This window comes from Melanerpes formicivorus, unplaced genomic scaffold (genome assembly GCF_026170545.1).
Source record: "Melanerpes formicivorus ecotype bairdi unplaced genomic scaffold, bMelFor1.0.p_v2 SCAF_46, whole genome shotgun sequence".
Lineage (NCBI taxonomy): Eukaryota > Metazoa > Chordata > Aves > Piciformes > Picidae > Melanerpes > Melanerpes formicivorus.
The window spans coordinates 2,586,074-2,603,110 of NW_027142398.1; the positions used below are offsets into that span (position 1 = coordinate 2,586,074).

The 17,037-nt window shown below is 52.8% G+C and overlaps 1 protein-coding gene across 6 annotated transcripts in view; it reads right to left on the reverse strand.

Moving 5' to 3' along the window:
• LOC137451817 (membrane cofactor protein-like) overlaps positions 1–17,037 on the reverse strand; it is a 32,487-nt gene that overhangs the window by 10,927 nt on the left and 4,523 nt on the right. For 2 of the 6 annotated variants that reach the window (XM_068159607.1, XM_068159605.1), the window contains exons 5-12: positions 15,961–16,167; positions 15,597–15,779; positions 14,839–15,027; positions 12,978–13,169; positions 11,437–11,463; positions 9,672–9,738; positions 7,279–7,388; positions 1,851–3,787 (exon numbers count right to left, since the gene is read on the reverse strand). In XM_068159607.1, the coding sequence (XP_068015708.1) occupies positions 7,298–7,388; positions 9,672–9,738; positions 11,437–11,463; positions 12,978–13,169; positions 14,839–15,027; positions 15,597–15,779; positions 15,961–16,167 (956 nt within the window). In that variant the 3' untranslated portion in view covers positions 1,851–3,787; positions 7,279–7,297. The other 4 variants (XM_068159606.1, XM_068159608.1, XM_068159609.1 and 1 more) reach the window with 4 other exon arrangements.

The window sequence follows — 17,037 nt, forward strand, 5'->3', positions numbered from 1 at the left end:
TGTCTCAGGTAGACAGATATCCTCCAGCAGGGGCAAGGGCTGCAAGCTGCTTCATTTCAGCCCCCCAGCTCCACTCCCATCACCCCCACGCTCAGCAGGGGGCATTTACACCCACTGGAGGTGTAACACTCAGAAGCTAACCAGCCCCTGACACTCCACACTCCTTCACCTAATGCCACACTAGGTCCTGCCGGCCCTGTTTTGGTGCAGAACATCACTTGCTTTACCAGCAGATGGCAACAAGGCACTGGAGCTGCCCAGCCTTTTGCTCGGCACAAGGTTGCTGTTTCCCGAGTCAGACTGGTTTGGGTTGGAAGGGACCTTGAGGATCAGCTAGATCCCACCCCCTGCCATGGGAAAGGACACCTCTCGCTACACCCAGGCTCCATCCAAGCCAGCTTCGAACGCTTCCAGGCTTGGAGCCTCCACGACTTGTCTGGCCAGCCTGGGCCAGTGCCTCACCAGCCTCATGGGGAAGAATTTCTTCCCAGTGTCTGACCTCAGACCAGCTTCTGCCAGCCTGAAGCCATCAGCCTTCATCCCATCCCTCCATGCCTTTGCAACAAGCCCCTCTCCAGCTCTCCTGTAGACACCTCTACAACCCTTTAATTATCATTGCCAGATTGCAACATGAAAGAATTCAGGTGGGACTGAGCTTTGGAAGCAGTGCTGCAGAATTCCTGACAGTTAGGACAAATTCCTTTGTGGCATTTAAGTCAAAGTGCCCAGGAGCTGCCTAGGACCTTCCATGCTTACTGCAGCTCCCAAACCTCACAGGCTGTAAAGCTGTGCTGCCTACAACCTGTCAGCATTCTCAGTCCACCCCAACTCAGCTTCAGTGTCACAACCATCAATTAGTGAGAACCAGAGCATCTTATGGCTCTATTCCACACTCTGAAAGGCTTCACTCTGGGGCAGCTGAGTCCACACATTCCTTTGCAGAGAGCACAAAGCACATTTTGAGTGTGACCCTCAGACAATTACAACCCAATCACATTCTGCTTAACACGTTGCTTCAAACCACCCAAGCTGTATTCCCTGAGCACCACACAGCTGTCACACACTGGGTAAAGGCACCAGAACACCCTGGGCTCTGCTCCTGACTTTGTGCTCCCTCACCACAGGCCAACCTGGCCTCTCCTCCATCAAGTTTTTTTCACCAAGTCCTTCAGGAGTCAGCACTGGTTTAGAATAGAATAGAATGAACCAGGATGGAAAAGACCTTTGAGATCATCAAGTCCAACCTCTCACCCAGCACCATCTGATCAACTAAACCATGGCACCAAATGCCACATCCAGGCTCTTCCTAAACACCTCCAGGGATGGGGACTCCACCACCTCCCTGGGCAGCACATCCCAATGGCCAATCTCTCTATGAGGAACTTCTTCCTAACATCCAGCCTAAACCTCCCCTGGCACAGCTTGAGACTGTGTCCTCTTGTTCTGGTGCTGGCTGCCCAGGAGAAGAGACCACCACCTACCAGGCTCCAACCTCCCTTCAGGGAGTTGGAGAGAGCAAGAAGGTCTCCCCTGAGCCTCCTCTTCTCCAGGCTAAGCAACCCCAGCTCCCTCAGCCTCTCCTCACAGGGCTGTGCTCCAGACCCCTCCCCAGCTTTGTTGCCCTTCTCCGGACACCTTGCAGCAACTCAACATCTCTCCTAACCTGAGGGGAAATTCTCTGCACCACCAGCAAAAAACTTCAGCCCATTTTCTACCTCTGCCATTGCAGAATTCTGGCCATGAACTGCAGGCTTTGATCTCAGCATTTACCACCTAATGGTACAGGAGAAAGCCTCTGAGGAGTGCCGGGAAGAGAGCCGCTCGCCCCGTGAGGAATGAGAGACAAACACTTACTGCTAAATAATTTAACACTTTATTTGCAATATTACAAGTCATCACTAGTCTTTACATCCAGGGGGGGAAAAAAAAGAAGTGTAAAAAATAAGGCCTTCTATTTTAACAGTTCTTTCACTTGAGCCTTAAGTGCACTGCAGCAGATTGGAAAGCATTTGAAGGTGCCACACGTCAAGCCCGCTCGCTAGCCGGCGCCGCGCTCCCCGCTCCCAGCGTCTCCCTCACAGTGATTACAGACAATTAGCAAGCCAGAGAGCAGCACAGCATTTCCATGGAGCCTTTTAACAGCCAGACCATCAGGAATTCTGACAATGCAACTGCTGGGGTTGCCCCCAAAAAAGCCCTGTGTCACTCGGATGATCTGCTGGCGACAGCGGGGAGCAGAGCCAGCCCAGCACGGACAAGCAGGCAGAGCTGAACTGCTGCCTCAGCCCTCTGAAGTGAGGCAATTTTGGTCTTTTGGGGAAAAAATAACAGTAGAAAAAGAAGAAGAGTGGTTCTTAGAAGCTGTCTGTGTGTTGACAGCCAACTCAAGATTCACAGAGCCAAGCCCTCTCCTAATTAAGCTCTTGGTTTTAATAAGGAGTTAGAAGCAGCAAGATGCTGTCGACGCGTGGCTGAGTCTCGACTGGGCTGGAGCCACAGTCTTGACTGCAACACTCCATGATGCAAGCAGCTACCTGAAGTGAGACCACATCTCCTACCACTGCCAGCAGACCCATCCCTTCCCTCCCACAACTAAGCTGGTTTGGTCCTCCTTGAACATGAAAGGAGAAGGGAGTCTGACAGGCAAAGGCTTCTGTTTCTCAACAGAGAGCTGCTGCTAAATCCAGCCCTACGAGACAGCTAATTTAGCCTGGGAGCCTGCAGACTGATTGGAAATGCTCTGTGTGGAATCCATGGCTTCAAGGGGGAAAAAAAAAACAGCCAAAGCAGCCAGATCCACACAGCACCCCTGAAAAAAGCAACAAAATCCATCTCCAAAACTGACATCCAAGCTCAGGATAAAATAAGCACACACACATCCCCCCCACCCCCCCCAGGAACTTGGGCTGAGATGGCTACTGCTGATTCCTCAGCAGTTCCTTCAATTAGGTACCTTCTGGCAGCAAATCCATGGGCTGAGGATACCTTTGCTATGGAAACCTTCATGTTTTTTCCAGCCCAACAGATCCACTGTAGTCTTCCTGGGACTATGGGGAAGAGCTAGAAATAGATATGGCTTGCTTTTTAAGTGATTTTTTCCTCCTTCAAGGCAATGGAAAAAGCTACAAAAGGCTGATTCAAAGGCACATTTTAATTGATTAGATGGAAATCAGCTTTGGCAGACAGAAGAGGTAGTGCAAATAAGATCTGGGCTGTGACAGTTTCCAAAGGGCACGGCCTGCAAGGGCCGTGAATCATCTCAGAACACAAGAGGCAAGATCACCATCGGGATCTCCTCAAGCAGAACACCAAACAAGCAGCATGCTTGGGTTGCAGGGAGCAGAGCTAAATACCAGAGAGCCTTCTGTAAAAGGGCAGAGGTAGCACTGGAGGAGGGAGCAGCAGCTGGGGGTGCTGGGCCAGGGCTCCAAGCAGTGCTCCCAGCAACACATCCCTCCATGCCATGTGCCTGGAGGACCATTTCACACACACACACAGAGAGCAAAGACAAAGACAAGTGGCCCATGAAGAAAAGCAGAGACAGAGATACATAAAGAGACACAAAGAGCCTTTTTTTACCCTATTAACAGCCTCCTACTACAGACAATCAGCAGTATAAGACACACAAGAAGATTCTTCATCTAGAGGAACTCAAGCCAAGTGCAGTTCTTGCCCCACTTCTGACTGCAAGCTCCCTCCCCACACCCCCCCAAGCCTCCCCCACCCCCAGGTCAGTCATGCTTTACAGCTCTTATATTCGGCAGTACAGGGAGTGCTGTCACGTTTCCTACAAACAAGAAAACAAAGCAGATCAGAGATTTTTGCATTTGAAAGAGCTTTGTGTGGTTCTTCCTTCTTTACACAGGCCCTGAAAGCACCACCTCAGTGTGAGCATTAAGGCAGCAAAGTCCTGGAAGCAAATCGTTACCAACTCCTCGCTAAGGTTTGGCCTCCTCTCATCCACTGGACTCCTAACAGTGACCCCTGGAGCAGAACAGGGCTTGATCCAAATGGATCATTTCAAGTGGTGAGCAAGCCATGCCTGAGCATTACCAAACCCTGGAGACAGAGCAGTTAGAGGATGGCTGACTCATCTGGAGACTAGACATCAGGAGCAGGCCTTGCAATTGACTTCAAACACACTGCCCAGGAGGTGTTTCATGAACCTTTGGTTCTGAGAACTGGGATTCTGCAGTCCACCAACAGCAGGTTTCCACCATGTAAACACAGGAGGAGTAAAATTCACAGTTACAACCATTGGTCTGTGCTTTCAACCTGAGTTAACTCCTGATTTGCTTTACAGGTTCAAAAAAAGCCAACCCCATACCAAACCTCTGCACTACACTCTAAGGCTCTACTAAGGAGCTCCAGATGCTACAAGGAAACTCAGTGTGTGTACCCAGACCACAGCATTCATTTCTCCTTGTCATGTGCCAGAGGTAAGAATGGAAGCCACAGGTTCATAGAATCACAGAATGGGTTGGGTTGGAAGGGACCTTAAAGGTCATCCAGTTCCAACCCTCCAGCCACAGGCAGGGACACCTCCCACTAGCTCTGCTTGCTCAAGGCCTCATCCAGCCTGGCCTTGAACAGCTCCAGGGAGAGGACATCCACAACCCCCCTGGGCCACCTTTTCCAATGTGTCAGCACCCTTACTGGAAAGAATTTCTTCCTCGTTACTAGTCAGAGAATCCATTTGATTGGAAGAGACATTTAAGAGCATTAAGTCCAACCAGAGCTCTGTGCTGTCCTCTCTCTTGATTCCGTTTCTTCCCCTCCCCAAAAAGCAGCCCAACTCATCCAGAAAACTAATCCTGTCTCAAAGCTTAAAGGTGATAATCCTTGATCCACACAGCCTGGATAATCCAAGCTCCATTTTCATACATGCCAGCTCCCAAACTCAGCAGAGCTACTGAGAAGTCCCTTGCTTAAAAAGTAAACACAAATCAAGGCTGTGCATTTGAAAGAGACCTTGGTGTCACGTGTTGGAGTCACAAGGTTTCAACCATGACCTTCTCAGGAGGTCTGCAGTGGACTAAAAGTGACACCAAGCTAGCAGTTCACCCAAGTATTTGTTGTGCAAGTTCTAACTGTTAAGGTAAAGGAGAACACACTGATAAGGAACAGTCAAACTGAGCTCTCCTGCCTTCAGTCTCTTCTGCTCTGAACAAGGTTTGAAGCAGCAGGTTTTGAAAGAGCTGATCTGCCCTTCCCCAAGTGCAGGAGCAGAATCATTTGGGCTGGAGAAGACCTCCAAGATCATTGAGGCCAATTCTTCTCTACCTCAGCTGGGTCTGGTGCCAAACCATGGCCCTCAGCATCACATCTCCTGCATCTGACTACTGGGACAAGCTCTGGTTTAAAATATAGGAGGGGGAAAGCAGTTCCAACCAAGACAGTCCATTTGGATCCTTTTTAGGGCTCAAGAGCTTTGGATTTGGAAAAGAAATCACTTCCCATCACTGAATCTGGTACAAACCCTCCACAGAGTGCTGTGTCTCACAGAAAGCAATTGTCCCTCCTCTGAGGACAGCCCCAAGCTAAGCTGTGTGATCCAGACTCACTGCAAGCTCTCAGTCATGACACAGAATGCTAATTCCTTACAGAACCACAGAATGGTTTGGGTTGGAAGGGACCTGCAAAGCTCATCCAGTCCAACCCCCTTCCTCCAGTCACAGGGACATCCTCCACTAGGATCAGGCTGCTTGGAGCCTTGTCCAGCCTGGCTTTGAGTACCTCCAGGGATGGGACCTCAACTACCTCCCCCAGGCAACCTGTTGCAGTGTTCCAGCAGCCTCCTGGTGCAGAACTTGTTCCTAACATCCAATCTAAATCTCCTCTCATTCCAAACCACTGCCCTTCATCCTATCACTGCAGGCCTCTGCAAACAGTCCCACTGCAGCCTTCTTGTAGCCCCCTCCAGGTACTGTAAGGCTGCTCTAAGGTCTCCCTGGGGCTTTCTCCCTCACTCTCTCCAGGCTGAAGAACCTCAGCTCCCTCAGCCTGTTCTTGCAGCAGAGGTGCTCCAGCCCCCTGACCCTTTCCATGCCCCTCCTCTGAACCTCCTCCATCAGGTCCATGTGTAACATTCCCCAACATGGATGAGCCCAGAGGGTGGTGGTGAATGGTGCCACCTCCAGCTGGAGGCCAGGCACCAGTGGTGCCCCCCAGGGATCAGTGCTGGGCCCTGTGCTCTTTAACATCTTCACTGATGATCTGGAAGAGGGCATTGAGTCAGTCACCAGCAAATTTGCAGATGACACCAAGCTGGGGGCAGAAGTTGATATGTTAGAGGGCAGAAGGGCTCTGCAGAGGGACCTCAACCCCCTGGGCAGATGGGCAGAGGCCAACAGGATGGCATTCAACAAGTCCAAGTGCCAGGGGCTGCACTTTGGCCACACCAACCCAAGGCAGTGCTACAGGCTGGGGGCAGAGTGGCAGAGAGCTGCCAAACAGAGAGGGACCTGGGGGTGCTGGTTGATTGTAGGCTGAACATGAGGCAGCAGTGTGCCCAGGCAGACAAGAAGGCCAAGGGCATCCTGGCCTGCATCAGGAACAGTGTGGCCAGCAGGAGCAGGGAGGTCATTCTGCCCTGTGCTCAGCACTGCTGAGGCCACACCTTGAGTCCTGTGTCCAGTTCTGGGCTCCCCAGTTTAAGGACATTGAGAGACTTGAAGGTGTCCAGAGAAGGGCAACAAAGCTGGGGAGGGGTCTGGAGCACAGCCCTGTGAGGAGAGGCTGAGGGAGCTGGGGTTGCTTAGCCTGGAGAAGAGGAGGCTCAGGGGAGACCTTCTTGCTCTCTCCAACTCCCTGAAGGGAGGTAGTAGCTAGGAAGGAGTTGGTCTCTTCTCTCTAGCACCCAGCACCAGAACAAGAGGACACAGTCTCAAGCTGCACCAAGGGAAGTTTAGGCTGGAGGTGAGGAGAAAGTTCTTCCCAGAGAGAGTTGTTAGCCATTGGGATGTGCTGCCCAGGGAGGTGGTGGAGTCCCCATCCCTGGAGGTGTTCAGGAGGGGATTGGATGTGGCACTTAGTGCCATGGTTTAGCCATGGGGTCTGTGGTGCCAGGTTGGACTTGCTGATCTCTGAGGTCTCTTCCAACCCTGGTGATTCTGTGATACTGTGAATGGTTGCCAGCAGCTCTGCTGCAGGAAACCAACTCCCAGCTAACTTTGCTTGCACCACTGCTGCCATTCTAAAACAACCCATCCTAAATTACAACCCAAAACCCAACCCAACCCACAGCAAGCCCCAAATGAAGTGGAAAGGGTTGAATACCTTTTGGGTAAAGCCTGCATTAATTCATTTGTGCAGTGTCTTCCATCTCAGCTGGCACATTACTTTTTAAAACACATGTTTCCTTGCAACTCTCATCAACTGTGTATGAGCTGAACAGCAGAAGGGGAGAAAGGGCTGATTGAATGTGCTATGAAACTGGCAGATTAAACACACAAGAAAAGGGAGGGCAAGGAAAGATCATTTCTTTCTTGCTGGCAGCTGAAGGCTAAGCCAGCAAGGAGGCACTGGAAGCACAACAGCTCACAAAGGCTCAGCTGCATCCAGAGTCCAGACAAACTCAACAGGGAGATCCAGGCCTTGATGAAAGAGGAGGAGATCAGGGGGGTCAGACATCAAAAAGAGAGTCAGATGCTCACAGCAAGGAAGCTCAAGGAAAGCATTAGGCACAGGAGGATTTTTCATGGTGTAGAGTTTTTAGGACTAGGACTTCCTTTAATTCCTGATGATGCTGTCTTACATCCCTCCTCCTCCCCACACTCTGAGCAGTCTCTTCACAGATGAAGGCAGAAACTGCTGCCCTAGTACTATGAACTCCCACAGGCTCTATTTTTGGACCATGCAGAGCTTGCAGAGCATCCAAGACCTGGATGAAGAGCAGTTGCTCAGAAGCAGTGAGCTCCCCTGCAGCAGATAACAGAGGCACTGCTCAGAGGGCCACTCTGGCCCTTGGGGTGAGGCTGAGCTGCCCATGGGGGAGATGGCCAGGCTGAAGTCTCACTGGATGTAAGGCTCCCCCAGGTAGCACTGTCTGTACTTCATTACAAACACAGAACCACAGGCTGGCTTGGGTTGGAAGGGACCTTACAGATCATCTCATTCCAACCCCCTGCCATGGGCAGGGACACCTCCCAGCAGAGCAGGTTGCTCAAGACCCCATCCAGCCTGGCCTTGAACACTTCCAGGCTGGGAGCCTCCACAGCTTCTCTGGCCAACCTGTTCCAGTGCCTCACCAGCCTCAGGGAGAACTTCTTCCTGATGTCTGATCCCAATCCAGCCTCTTCCAGACTGAAGCCATTCCCCCTCATCCTGGCACTCCATGCCTTTGTCACAAGTCCTTGCCCAGCTCTCCTGCAGCCCCTTTCAAATCCTGGAAGGCTGCTCCAAAGTCTCCCTGGAGCCTTCTCCAGGCTGAACAGCCCTAATTCTCTCAGCCTTTCTTCACAGCAGAGGTTCTCCAGCCCTCACATCATCTTTGGGGCCTCCTCTGGACCTACTCTAACAGCTCCACCTCCTCCTTGTGCTGGGGACATGAACCACAGCAACATTTCCCCTGGTTAAGTGGATTTACAGCACCCCTTCCCTTGCTTCCCACATCCAGATGCACTTCAGGAGACTTGTTAGAAGCTGAGTCAGTGTGGATGAGCTGCTTACCAGAACACTGCCTGCACCACCTGACTTGCTCTGAGTTGCCAGCAGTTTGCACACTCCAGACTACTTCCCCACCAAAAAAAGGCTCTTGTGTTTTCTATCTCCTCTCCCAGAGAATCAAGGTAGGACTGCAAGCAGCAATGCACACCCAGGGACTGAAACCTGCCACCCCTCCAGCCAAGAGCACCAAGCAGCTGTTTGGAAGAGTAACATCCAGAGGGCCCTGGGGGGCTCATCACAAAGAGAATTGTCACCACTCACATTGGACAGCTCCTCATTAACAGAGGGACCCCAATCAGTGCTGCTGCAGGAGGTAAGGACTGGAGAGCTCCACACATCAAGCACTGCAGCAGCAGAGCTGACCAGCTGCCCTGATCAGCCAGCCAGGAGCCCCACTTTAGGCCAAATCCTTTTGTTTTCCTCAGAACTAAGCTCCTGTTTAGTCAAGGTGCTTCTGGTCCAGCCCACAACACACAGTGGCTCTCCAGTAGCCCCTCAGGACCCCTCAGTACATCCTGCATGGAGGAGAGGAAGCTCCTCAGCTCTCCTCCCCAGCTTTCAGTTCATGGCTCTTAAAACCCCTGTGAGACCTGCTGCTGGCAGAGGGTAACTCAAGCCAGCAAATACCTCAATCCCACACAAGCTACCACTGCTTTCAGGGGGTAAACTGACATCTTTCAGAGCAGATGCAAAGAGCCCTGCCCTCCCTAAGTGTACCTGTGCCAAACACAAGCCTAAGAACAGGCTTCTCCCATCCTAGCAGTCAGTGCAAGTGTTAATTGAGCAGCTTATGTGAATAGCAGACACAGTCAAGGGTACTGTTAGACACTTCAGCTTCCCATCAGCTGCTGGGAGAAGCTCACACTTCATCACCAGGCATTGAAATAAGACAAAAAGAGAGGGCAGGTGAAGCCACACAGACTTCCACAGGGGTTAGCTCTGCTTTGGCTCAGCTGTGTAGAACTTTGCAGCTAAGAGTGACAATCAGAAGCAGGTTGACTCACCCATTCTGGGAGAAGAACTTCTTGTAGATCCAGAAGGCTGCCAGGATCACCACAACTGCCACAATCACTTCAGGAAGAATGAAAGCAAGCCTCAGAGCGATGGATTCAAATCCCAAGCACCCCAAGGAGCCCCCACACCCCCATGCAAACCCCACCCTCACCCCACACTGGCAGGATGTAAGTCACCAAGCTGGATTTGCTGCTTCCCTCCAGAGAGTTCAGCTCAAGGGCAGAGATCACCACAAGAGCAAAGCTGCAGCAGCTGTGCAGCAGTCAGTGCTCAGATACAGTGGTGGGCTTCCAGAAGTGGGTAATAAAGCATAGAATGCCTTGGGTTGGAAGGGACCTTCAAGATCATCTAGAGCCCAAGCCTCCTGCCATGGACAGCTCCACCAGCCCAGGTTGCTCAGGACTCCACCCAGCCTGTTCTGCAACACCTCCAGGGAGAGGGCATCCACAGCCTCCCTAATCTCCAGTCTCAATCTCCCCTCTTCCAGCTCAAAGCCACTGCCCCTCCTCCTAGCACTACAATGGATGGGCAGAAGAGGGACTGAGCACTTCTGTTCACTGGCAGTTACTTCCTTCTGCTTCCATGCTGCCCCATGCCTGGCACCACTGTAGGGCCTGGCAGAGGAGGAGGAGTGATGGAGCTGCTCCTGGGAAAGCCTAATCACCATGCCCTGCACCACTGTAGGGCCTGGCCGGGGAGGAGGAGTGATGGAGCTGCTCCTGGGAAAGCCTGATCACCATGCCCTGCACCACTGTAGGGCCTGGCAGAGGAGGAGGAGTGATGGAGCTGCTCCTGGGAAAGCCTGAGCACCATGCCTGGCACCACTGTAGGGCCTGGCAGGGAAGGAGTGATGGAGCTGCTCCTGGGAAAGCCTGATCACCATGCCCTGCACCACTGTAGGGCCTGGCAGAGCTGCTCCTGGAAAAGCCTGATCACCATGCCCTGCACCACTGCAGGGCCTGGCATGGGAGGAGGAGTGATGGAGCTGCTCCTGGGAAAGCCTGATCACCATGCTCTGCACCACTGTAGGGCCTGGCATGGGAGGAGGAGTGATGGAGCTGCTCCTGGGAAAGCCTGATCACCATGCCTGGCACCACTGTAGGGCCTGGCAGAGCTGCTCCTGGGAAAGCCTGATCTCACTGGACAGGAAAAATGGTGCTGGAGAAGGTTCAGGTTGGATATCAGGAAAAAGTTCTTCCCAGAAAGGGCTCCCAGGCACTGAAACAGGCTGCCCAGGGGGCTGGTGGAGTCCTCATGCCTGGAGGGGTCTCAAAGAGGTGTGGATGTGGTGCTGAGGGACATGGGTTAGTGGCAGTGGCAGGACTGCGAGCTCTAGGTGAGTGCTTGGACTTGCCAACCTCAAAGGCCTCTTCCAACTTCAACAGTTCTATGGCTCCAGGAAGCCCAATTTCAGAAGAGTTTATTCAAGTGATTGAGTTATGGAAGCCTGCCTTTGGAACCTGGTGCCTCACATGAATGAGTCTTAAAAGACACAGTTCACATCAGTAATGATGGCCTAAACTAATCAATCTTAGCTTTCCTTGACCCCCTGACAGGTTGGACCTGATCTCAAAGGGCTTTTCTAACCTGGTTTATTCTATTCTATTCATTCTCTGCAGCTTCAGCAGTGGGAAAAGCACTTTTAAAACAACCAAATCAGCAGCCAGAGGGGAGGAGCAGCTAAGCAATTCCACATAAACAACCCCCCTCAACCCCCAAACCCCACAGCCAACCTTGTTCAGGTCTGATACTTACCACAGATGATGGCTATGATATATCCACCTGAAAACAGAGGGAACCAGCATCACAAGAGGAACCAAAAGTGCTTCTGATTTCAACACTGCTATTAAACCACTCACTGATGGCAAAGCAATCAGGCACTCAGGTGACTGAGCAGGTGACTGCCTGGTGGCTGTGGGGCAGGCTGTGGATGTGGTCTGCCTGGCCTTCAGCAAGGCCTCTGACACCATCCCCCACAGCAAACTCCTGGCCAAGCTGTCAGCCCCTGGCTGGGACAGCAGCTCTCTGAGCTGGGTGAGGAACTGGCTGGAGGCTGAGCCCAGAGGGTGGTGGTGAATGGTGCCACAGCCAGCTGGCAGCCAGGCACCAGTGGTGTGCCCCAGGGAGCAGTGCTGGGCCCCATGCTCTTTAACATCTTCACTGATGATCTGCAGGAAGGCATTGAGTCAGTCATCAGCAAGTTTGCAGAAGACACCAAGCTGGGGCAGGAGTTAACCTGTTAGAGGGTAGGAGAGCTCTGCAGAGGGACCTCAACCAACTGGACAGATGGGCAGAGTCCAACAGGATGGCATTCAACAAGTCCAAGTGCCAGGGGCTGCACTTTGGCCACAGCAACCCCAGGCAGTGCTACAGGCTGGAGTCAGAGTGGCTGAGAGCTGCCAGACAGAGAGGGACCTGGGGGTGCTGATTGACAGCCACCTAAACATGAGGCAGCAGTGTGCCCAGGTGGCCAAGAAGGCCAAGGGCATCCTGGCCTGCATCAGGAAGAGTGTGGCCAGCAGGAGCAGGGAAGTCTTTGTGCCCCTGGACTCTGCACTGGTTAGGCTACACCTTGAGTCCTGTGTCCAGTTCTGGGCCCCTCAGTTTAAGAAGGACATTGAGAGACTTGAAGGTGTCCAGAGAAGGGCAACAAAGCTGGGGAGGGGTTTGGAGCACAGCCCTGGGAGGAGAGGCTGAGGGAGCTGGGGTTGCTTAGCCTGAAGAAGAGGAGGCTCAGGGGAGACCTCATTGCTCTCCCCAGCTCCCTGAAGGGAGGTTGTAGCCAGCAAGGAGTTGGTTTCTTCTCTCTAGCAACCAGCACCAGAACAAGAGGACACAGTCTCAAGCTGTGCCAGGGGAAGTTTAGGTTGGAGGTGAGGAGAAAGTTCTTCCCAGAGAGAGTTGTTAGCCATTGGGATGTGCTGCCCAGGGAGGTGGTGGAGTCCCCATCCCTGGAGGTGTTCAAGAGGGGATTGGATGTGGCACTTGGAGCCATAGTTTAGTCATGAGGTCTGTGGTGCCAGGTTGGACTCAATGATCTTTGAGGTCTCTCCCAGCCTTGGTGACACTGTGATACACTCCTGCCACCACATCCTTTGCACCCTAAGATCTTCATTCAGCCTCAAGCACTCCTGGGGCTTGAACTCCTTTGCCCAAATGCCTTTTGGCTTCCGCCCTCATAAAGAGGGGAGCTGGCATTCACTGATTTGTCCTGAGTTCTGAAAGGAAGGTCCCCAAGAAATCCAGCCTCAAGTTGCTTCAGTTCTAGTGGGCAATCCTGCAGTTAAGATACTTACTTAAGTGGCAAGTTGGCACTCCAGGAGTCCACTGGTTCTCCCCAGCGTACTGGATGCGAGCGGCGCCGTGCAAGGTGTAGCCGGCGTAACACTCGATGGTGATGAAGTCCCCTGCCATGTAGGAAGGCTTCTGGCCATCAACTACCCTACCATGATGTATGTGAGGAGTAGAACCAGAACCTTCAGACTGACCTAGGAGGAGAAAGGGGGGGAAATGGAAACAACATAACTAAAAGAAATCAAATCTAAGCACACAATCAGAGAGCCACAGAAGGGCTGCGGTCGGAAGGAAGCTTTAGACATCAGAGGGTCATAGAATCAGCCAGGGTTGGAAGGGACCACAAGGATCAGCCAGTTCCAACCCCCCTGCCATGGGCAGGGACACCCCACACTAGATCAGCCTGGCCACAGCCTCAGCCAGCCTGGCCTTAAACACCTCCAGGGACAAGGCCCCAACCACCTCCCTGGACAACCCATTCCAGGGCTTCACCACTCTCATGGGGAAGAACTTCCTCCCCACCTCCAGCTTCATTCCATTCCCCCTAGTCCTATCACTACCTGAGATCCTGAGCAGTCCCTCCCCAGCCTTCCTGGACCCCCCTTCAGATCCTGGAAGGCCACAATGAGGTCACCTCAGAGCCTTCTCTTCTGCAGACTGAACAGCCCCAACTCCTTCAGTCTGTCCTCACAGCAGAGCAGCTCCAGCCCTCTGCTCATCCTCCTGGCCCTGCTCTGGACACCTTCCAGCACCTCCACATCCCTCTTGCCATAGGGGCTCCAGAACTGGAGGCAGTACTGCAGGTGGGGTCTCCCCAGGGCTGAGCAGAGGGGGAGAATCACCTCCCTTGCCCTGCTGGCCACACTTCTCCTGCTGCAGCCCAGGCTCTGGTTGGCTTTCTGGGCTGCAAGTGCACACTGAGAGCTCCTGGTGAGCTTCTCCTCCCCCAGCACCCCCAAGTCTCTCTCCTCAGGGCTGCTTTCCAGCCAGTCCCTGCCCAGCCTGGATTTGTGCCTGGGATCACCTTGGCACATCTACTCCAACCTCTCAACTAGACTTGGCTGCTCAAGGTCTCATCCAGCCTGGCCTTGAACATCAGAAAGTTGTTGGCCATTGGAATGTGCTGCCCAGGGAGTCACCACCCCTGGAGGTGATCAAAAAGGGACTGGATGTGGCACTTGGAGCCATGGTTTAGTTGTCAGGAGGTGCTGGGTGTCAGGTTGGACTTGATGATCTCTGAGCTCTTTTCCAACCTTAGTGATTCTATTATTCCATGATCTCCAGGGAAGAGACACCCACAGCCTCCCTGGGCAACCACTCCCAGAGTCTCACTACCCTTGTACTGAAGGACTTCGTCCTCAGCTCCGGTCTAACCCTGCTCCCCCTCAGCTTCAAACCATTCCCCCTTGTCCTGTCTCTAGACACCCTCAGGAAAAGTCCCTCTGCAGCCTTCCTGCAGAAGGGTTTGGGCTGGAAGGGACCTTATGATCATCCAGCTCCAACCCCCTGCCATGGGCAGGGCCACCACCCACTGGCCCAGGTTGCTCAAGACCTCATCCAGCCTGGCTTTGAACATCTCCAGGGAGGAGGCAGCCACAACCTCCCTGGGCAACCTTTCCCACTAGCTTCTGATGTTTGCCAATTTCCATTAACAAAACTTAGCCTGAAGAAAGGCTCCAAGACTGCCAAGAACTTTCCTCAGCTGCTGGAACTCCCCCACTGCCACACTCACAACCCCTACAGCCACAACCTGTTGGTGCCCTGCTGGCAGCCCTCTGACCTTCATGCTCTGCACATTACTACACCAGACCTTTGGAAGATGTCAGCCTGCCTTTGGTTGTAGTTGTTGGGAGGTGGACTCACATGCACAGTCTTGTAAAGGATTCCATGTGTTCTGTCCTTGACAAGTGGCTGTCATCTCTTCAGCACCACCAGGAAAGGTACAGGGAGCAGTGCACCTGATCTGAACAGACTCTCCTACAGCATACAGAGGTTTCTCTGGAGTCACTACTCCATGGGTGATCTTTGGGGCACCACAGCCACTCTCAGTCACTGAGACAGGGATGTAAGAGGAAGCTTCATGAGTTCATTCATTCACTCCTTGCATTTGTATGACAAGAACAGATCAGCATAGCTGAGGAGCTGAACTTCAAACTGTCTTTCCTGGAGAAGACTTAAAAGCAGCAGCACTGTAGGTGGTCATCAAGGTAACATCTGATATGGTAGCTAAGAAGTTACTATTCAGAGCTTCACAGAATGGGTTGGGAGGTAGCTTAAAGCTCATCCAGTTCCAATCCCCCTGCCACGGGCAGGGACACCTCCCACCAGCCCAGCTTGCTCAAGGCCTCATCCAACCTGGCCTTGAACACCTCCAGGGAGGGAGGCATCCACAACCTCCCTGGGCACCCTGTCCAAGTGTCTCCCCACCCTCACTGGAGAGAGTTTCTTCCTCATTTCCAGTCTAAAACTCCTGTTGGTTGGACATTCCTCCCCACACTGCCCTGCACATCTTTATCACTGTGAACGAGGTCACCCCTCAGGCTCCTCTGCTCCAGGCTGAAGACCCCCAGCTCCCTCAGCCTGGCCTCAGCAGCAGTTAAGATTCTTATTAAAAGGCTTACCTTTCTCACAGCTTGGCACTGGGGGAAGCCAGGTGTTATCTTCTCCACAGGTAATGACATTTGATCCCACCAGGAAATAGCCTGGATTACACTCAAACACCACCGAGTCTCTGTAGGTGTAGGAAGGTCCCAATCCAGTTTTTTTCCACCCATTTTCCACTCTTGGGTTAGCACATTTGACCACTGAAACCAGAGAGCAGATAAAAACAGGAGCTCTCTGAAACATCTGTTGCCAGGGTTTTTGCAAGCCTCTTTGCTAGAGGGAAGCCCATCCCCCATCCCCCCCCACCCCCCATCCCCTCCAAACCAAACCAGGGCAGGAGCGGAGGTTCTGGAGGCATACATTAAAAACCATCCCAACAACCTTTACACACTGGAGGTGGTCCACTCCAAACTCCATCCAAATTGTCATTGGATATGCAGGAAATAGTAGCTGGGCCAATCAGTGAGAAGGGATCTGAGCCTCTGGGCACATCATTGCAGGTGTAGGTCACTGCAGTCTGGTACACGTACTCGGGAGCCTCGGTGTGGTGCCCGTTCTCTATCTTGGGAGGTGGCTCACAAGGGATTTCTACAAAGAAAGCACAAGTTGGCACAGGGTTTTGCTGTTACCTTGCTCAGCTCAGGAACAGAATAGAACCAACCAGGTTGGCAAAGACCTTTGAGATCATCAAGTCCAACCTATCACCCAGCACCATCTGATCAACTCAACCATGGCACCAAGTGCCTCATCCAGGCTCTTCCTAAACACCTCCAGGGATGGGGACTCCACCACCTCCCTGGGCAGCACATCCTAATGGCCAATCTCTCTTGCTGGGAAGAACTTCTTCCTAACATCCAGCCTAAACCTCCCCTGGCACAGCTTGAGACTGTGTCCTCTTGTTCTGGTGCTGCTTGCCTGGGAGAAGAGACCAACCCCCACCTGGCTCCAGCCTCACTTCAGGGAGTTGTAGAGAGCAAGAAGGTCTCCCCTGAGCCTCCTCTTCTCCAGGCTAAGCAACCCCAGCTCCCTCAGCCTCTCCTCCCAGGGCTGTGCTCCAGACCCCTCCCCAGCTTTGTTGCCCTTCTCTGGACACCTTCCAGCATCTCAACCTCTTTCCTGACCTGAGGAGCCCAGAACTGGCCACAGGACTCTAGGTGTGGCCTAACCAGTGCTGCCCACCTTGCTGGGGTCCAGTCCAGGGCAGAGGGGCAGAATCCCCTCCCTTCTCCTGCTGCCCACCTTGCTGGAGATCAGCCCAGATGCTCTCTCATGATGAGCTCCTCATCATCCAGCAACCCCAAGCCCTTCTCCTCAGGACTTTAATTAACATGAGCCAATTACCACAACAACTGATTCCAGTGATCATTCCTCAGGCACTTTGCCAGCAGTTAGCAACTAAAGACAGACAAATCAATCTTATCTTACTATCACTTTTCACACTGGAGCATTTCTGGCCCA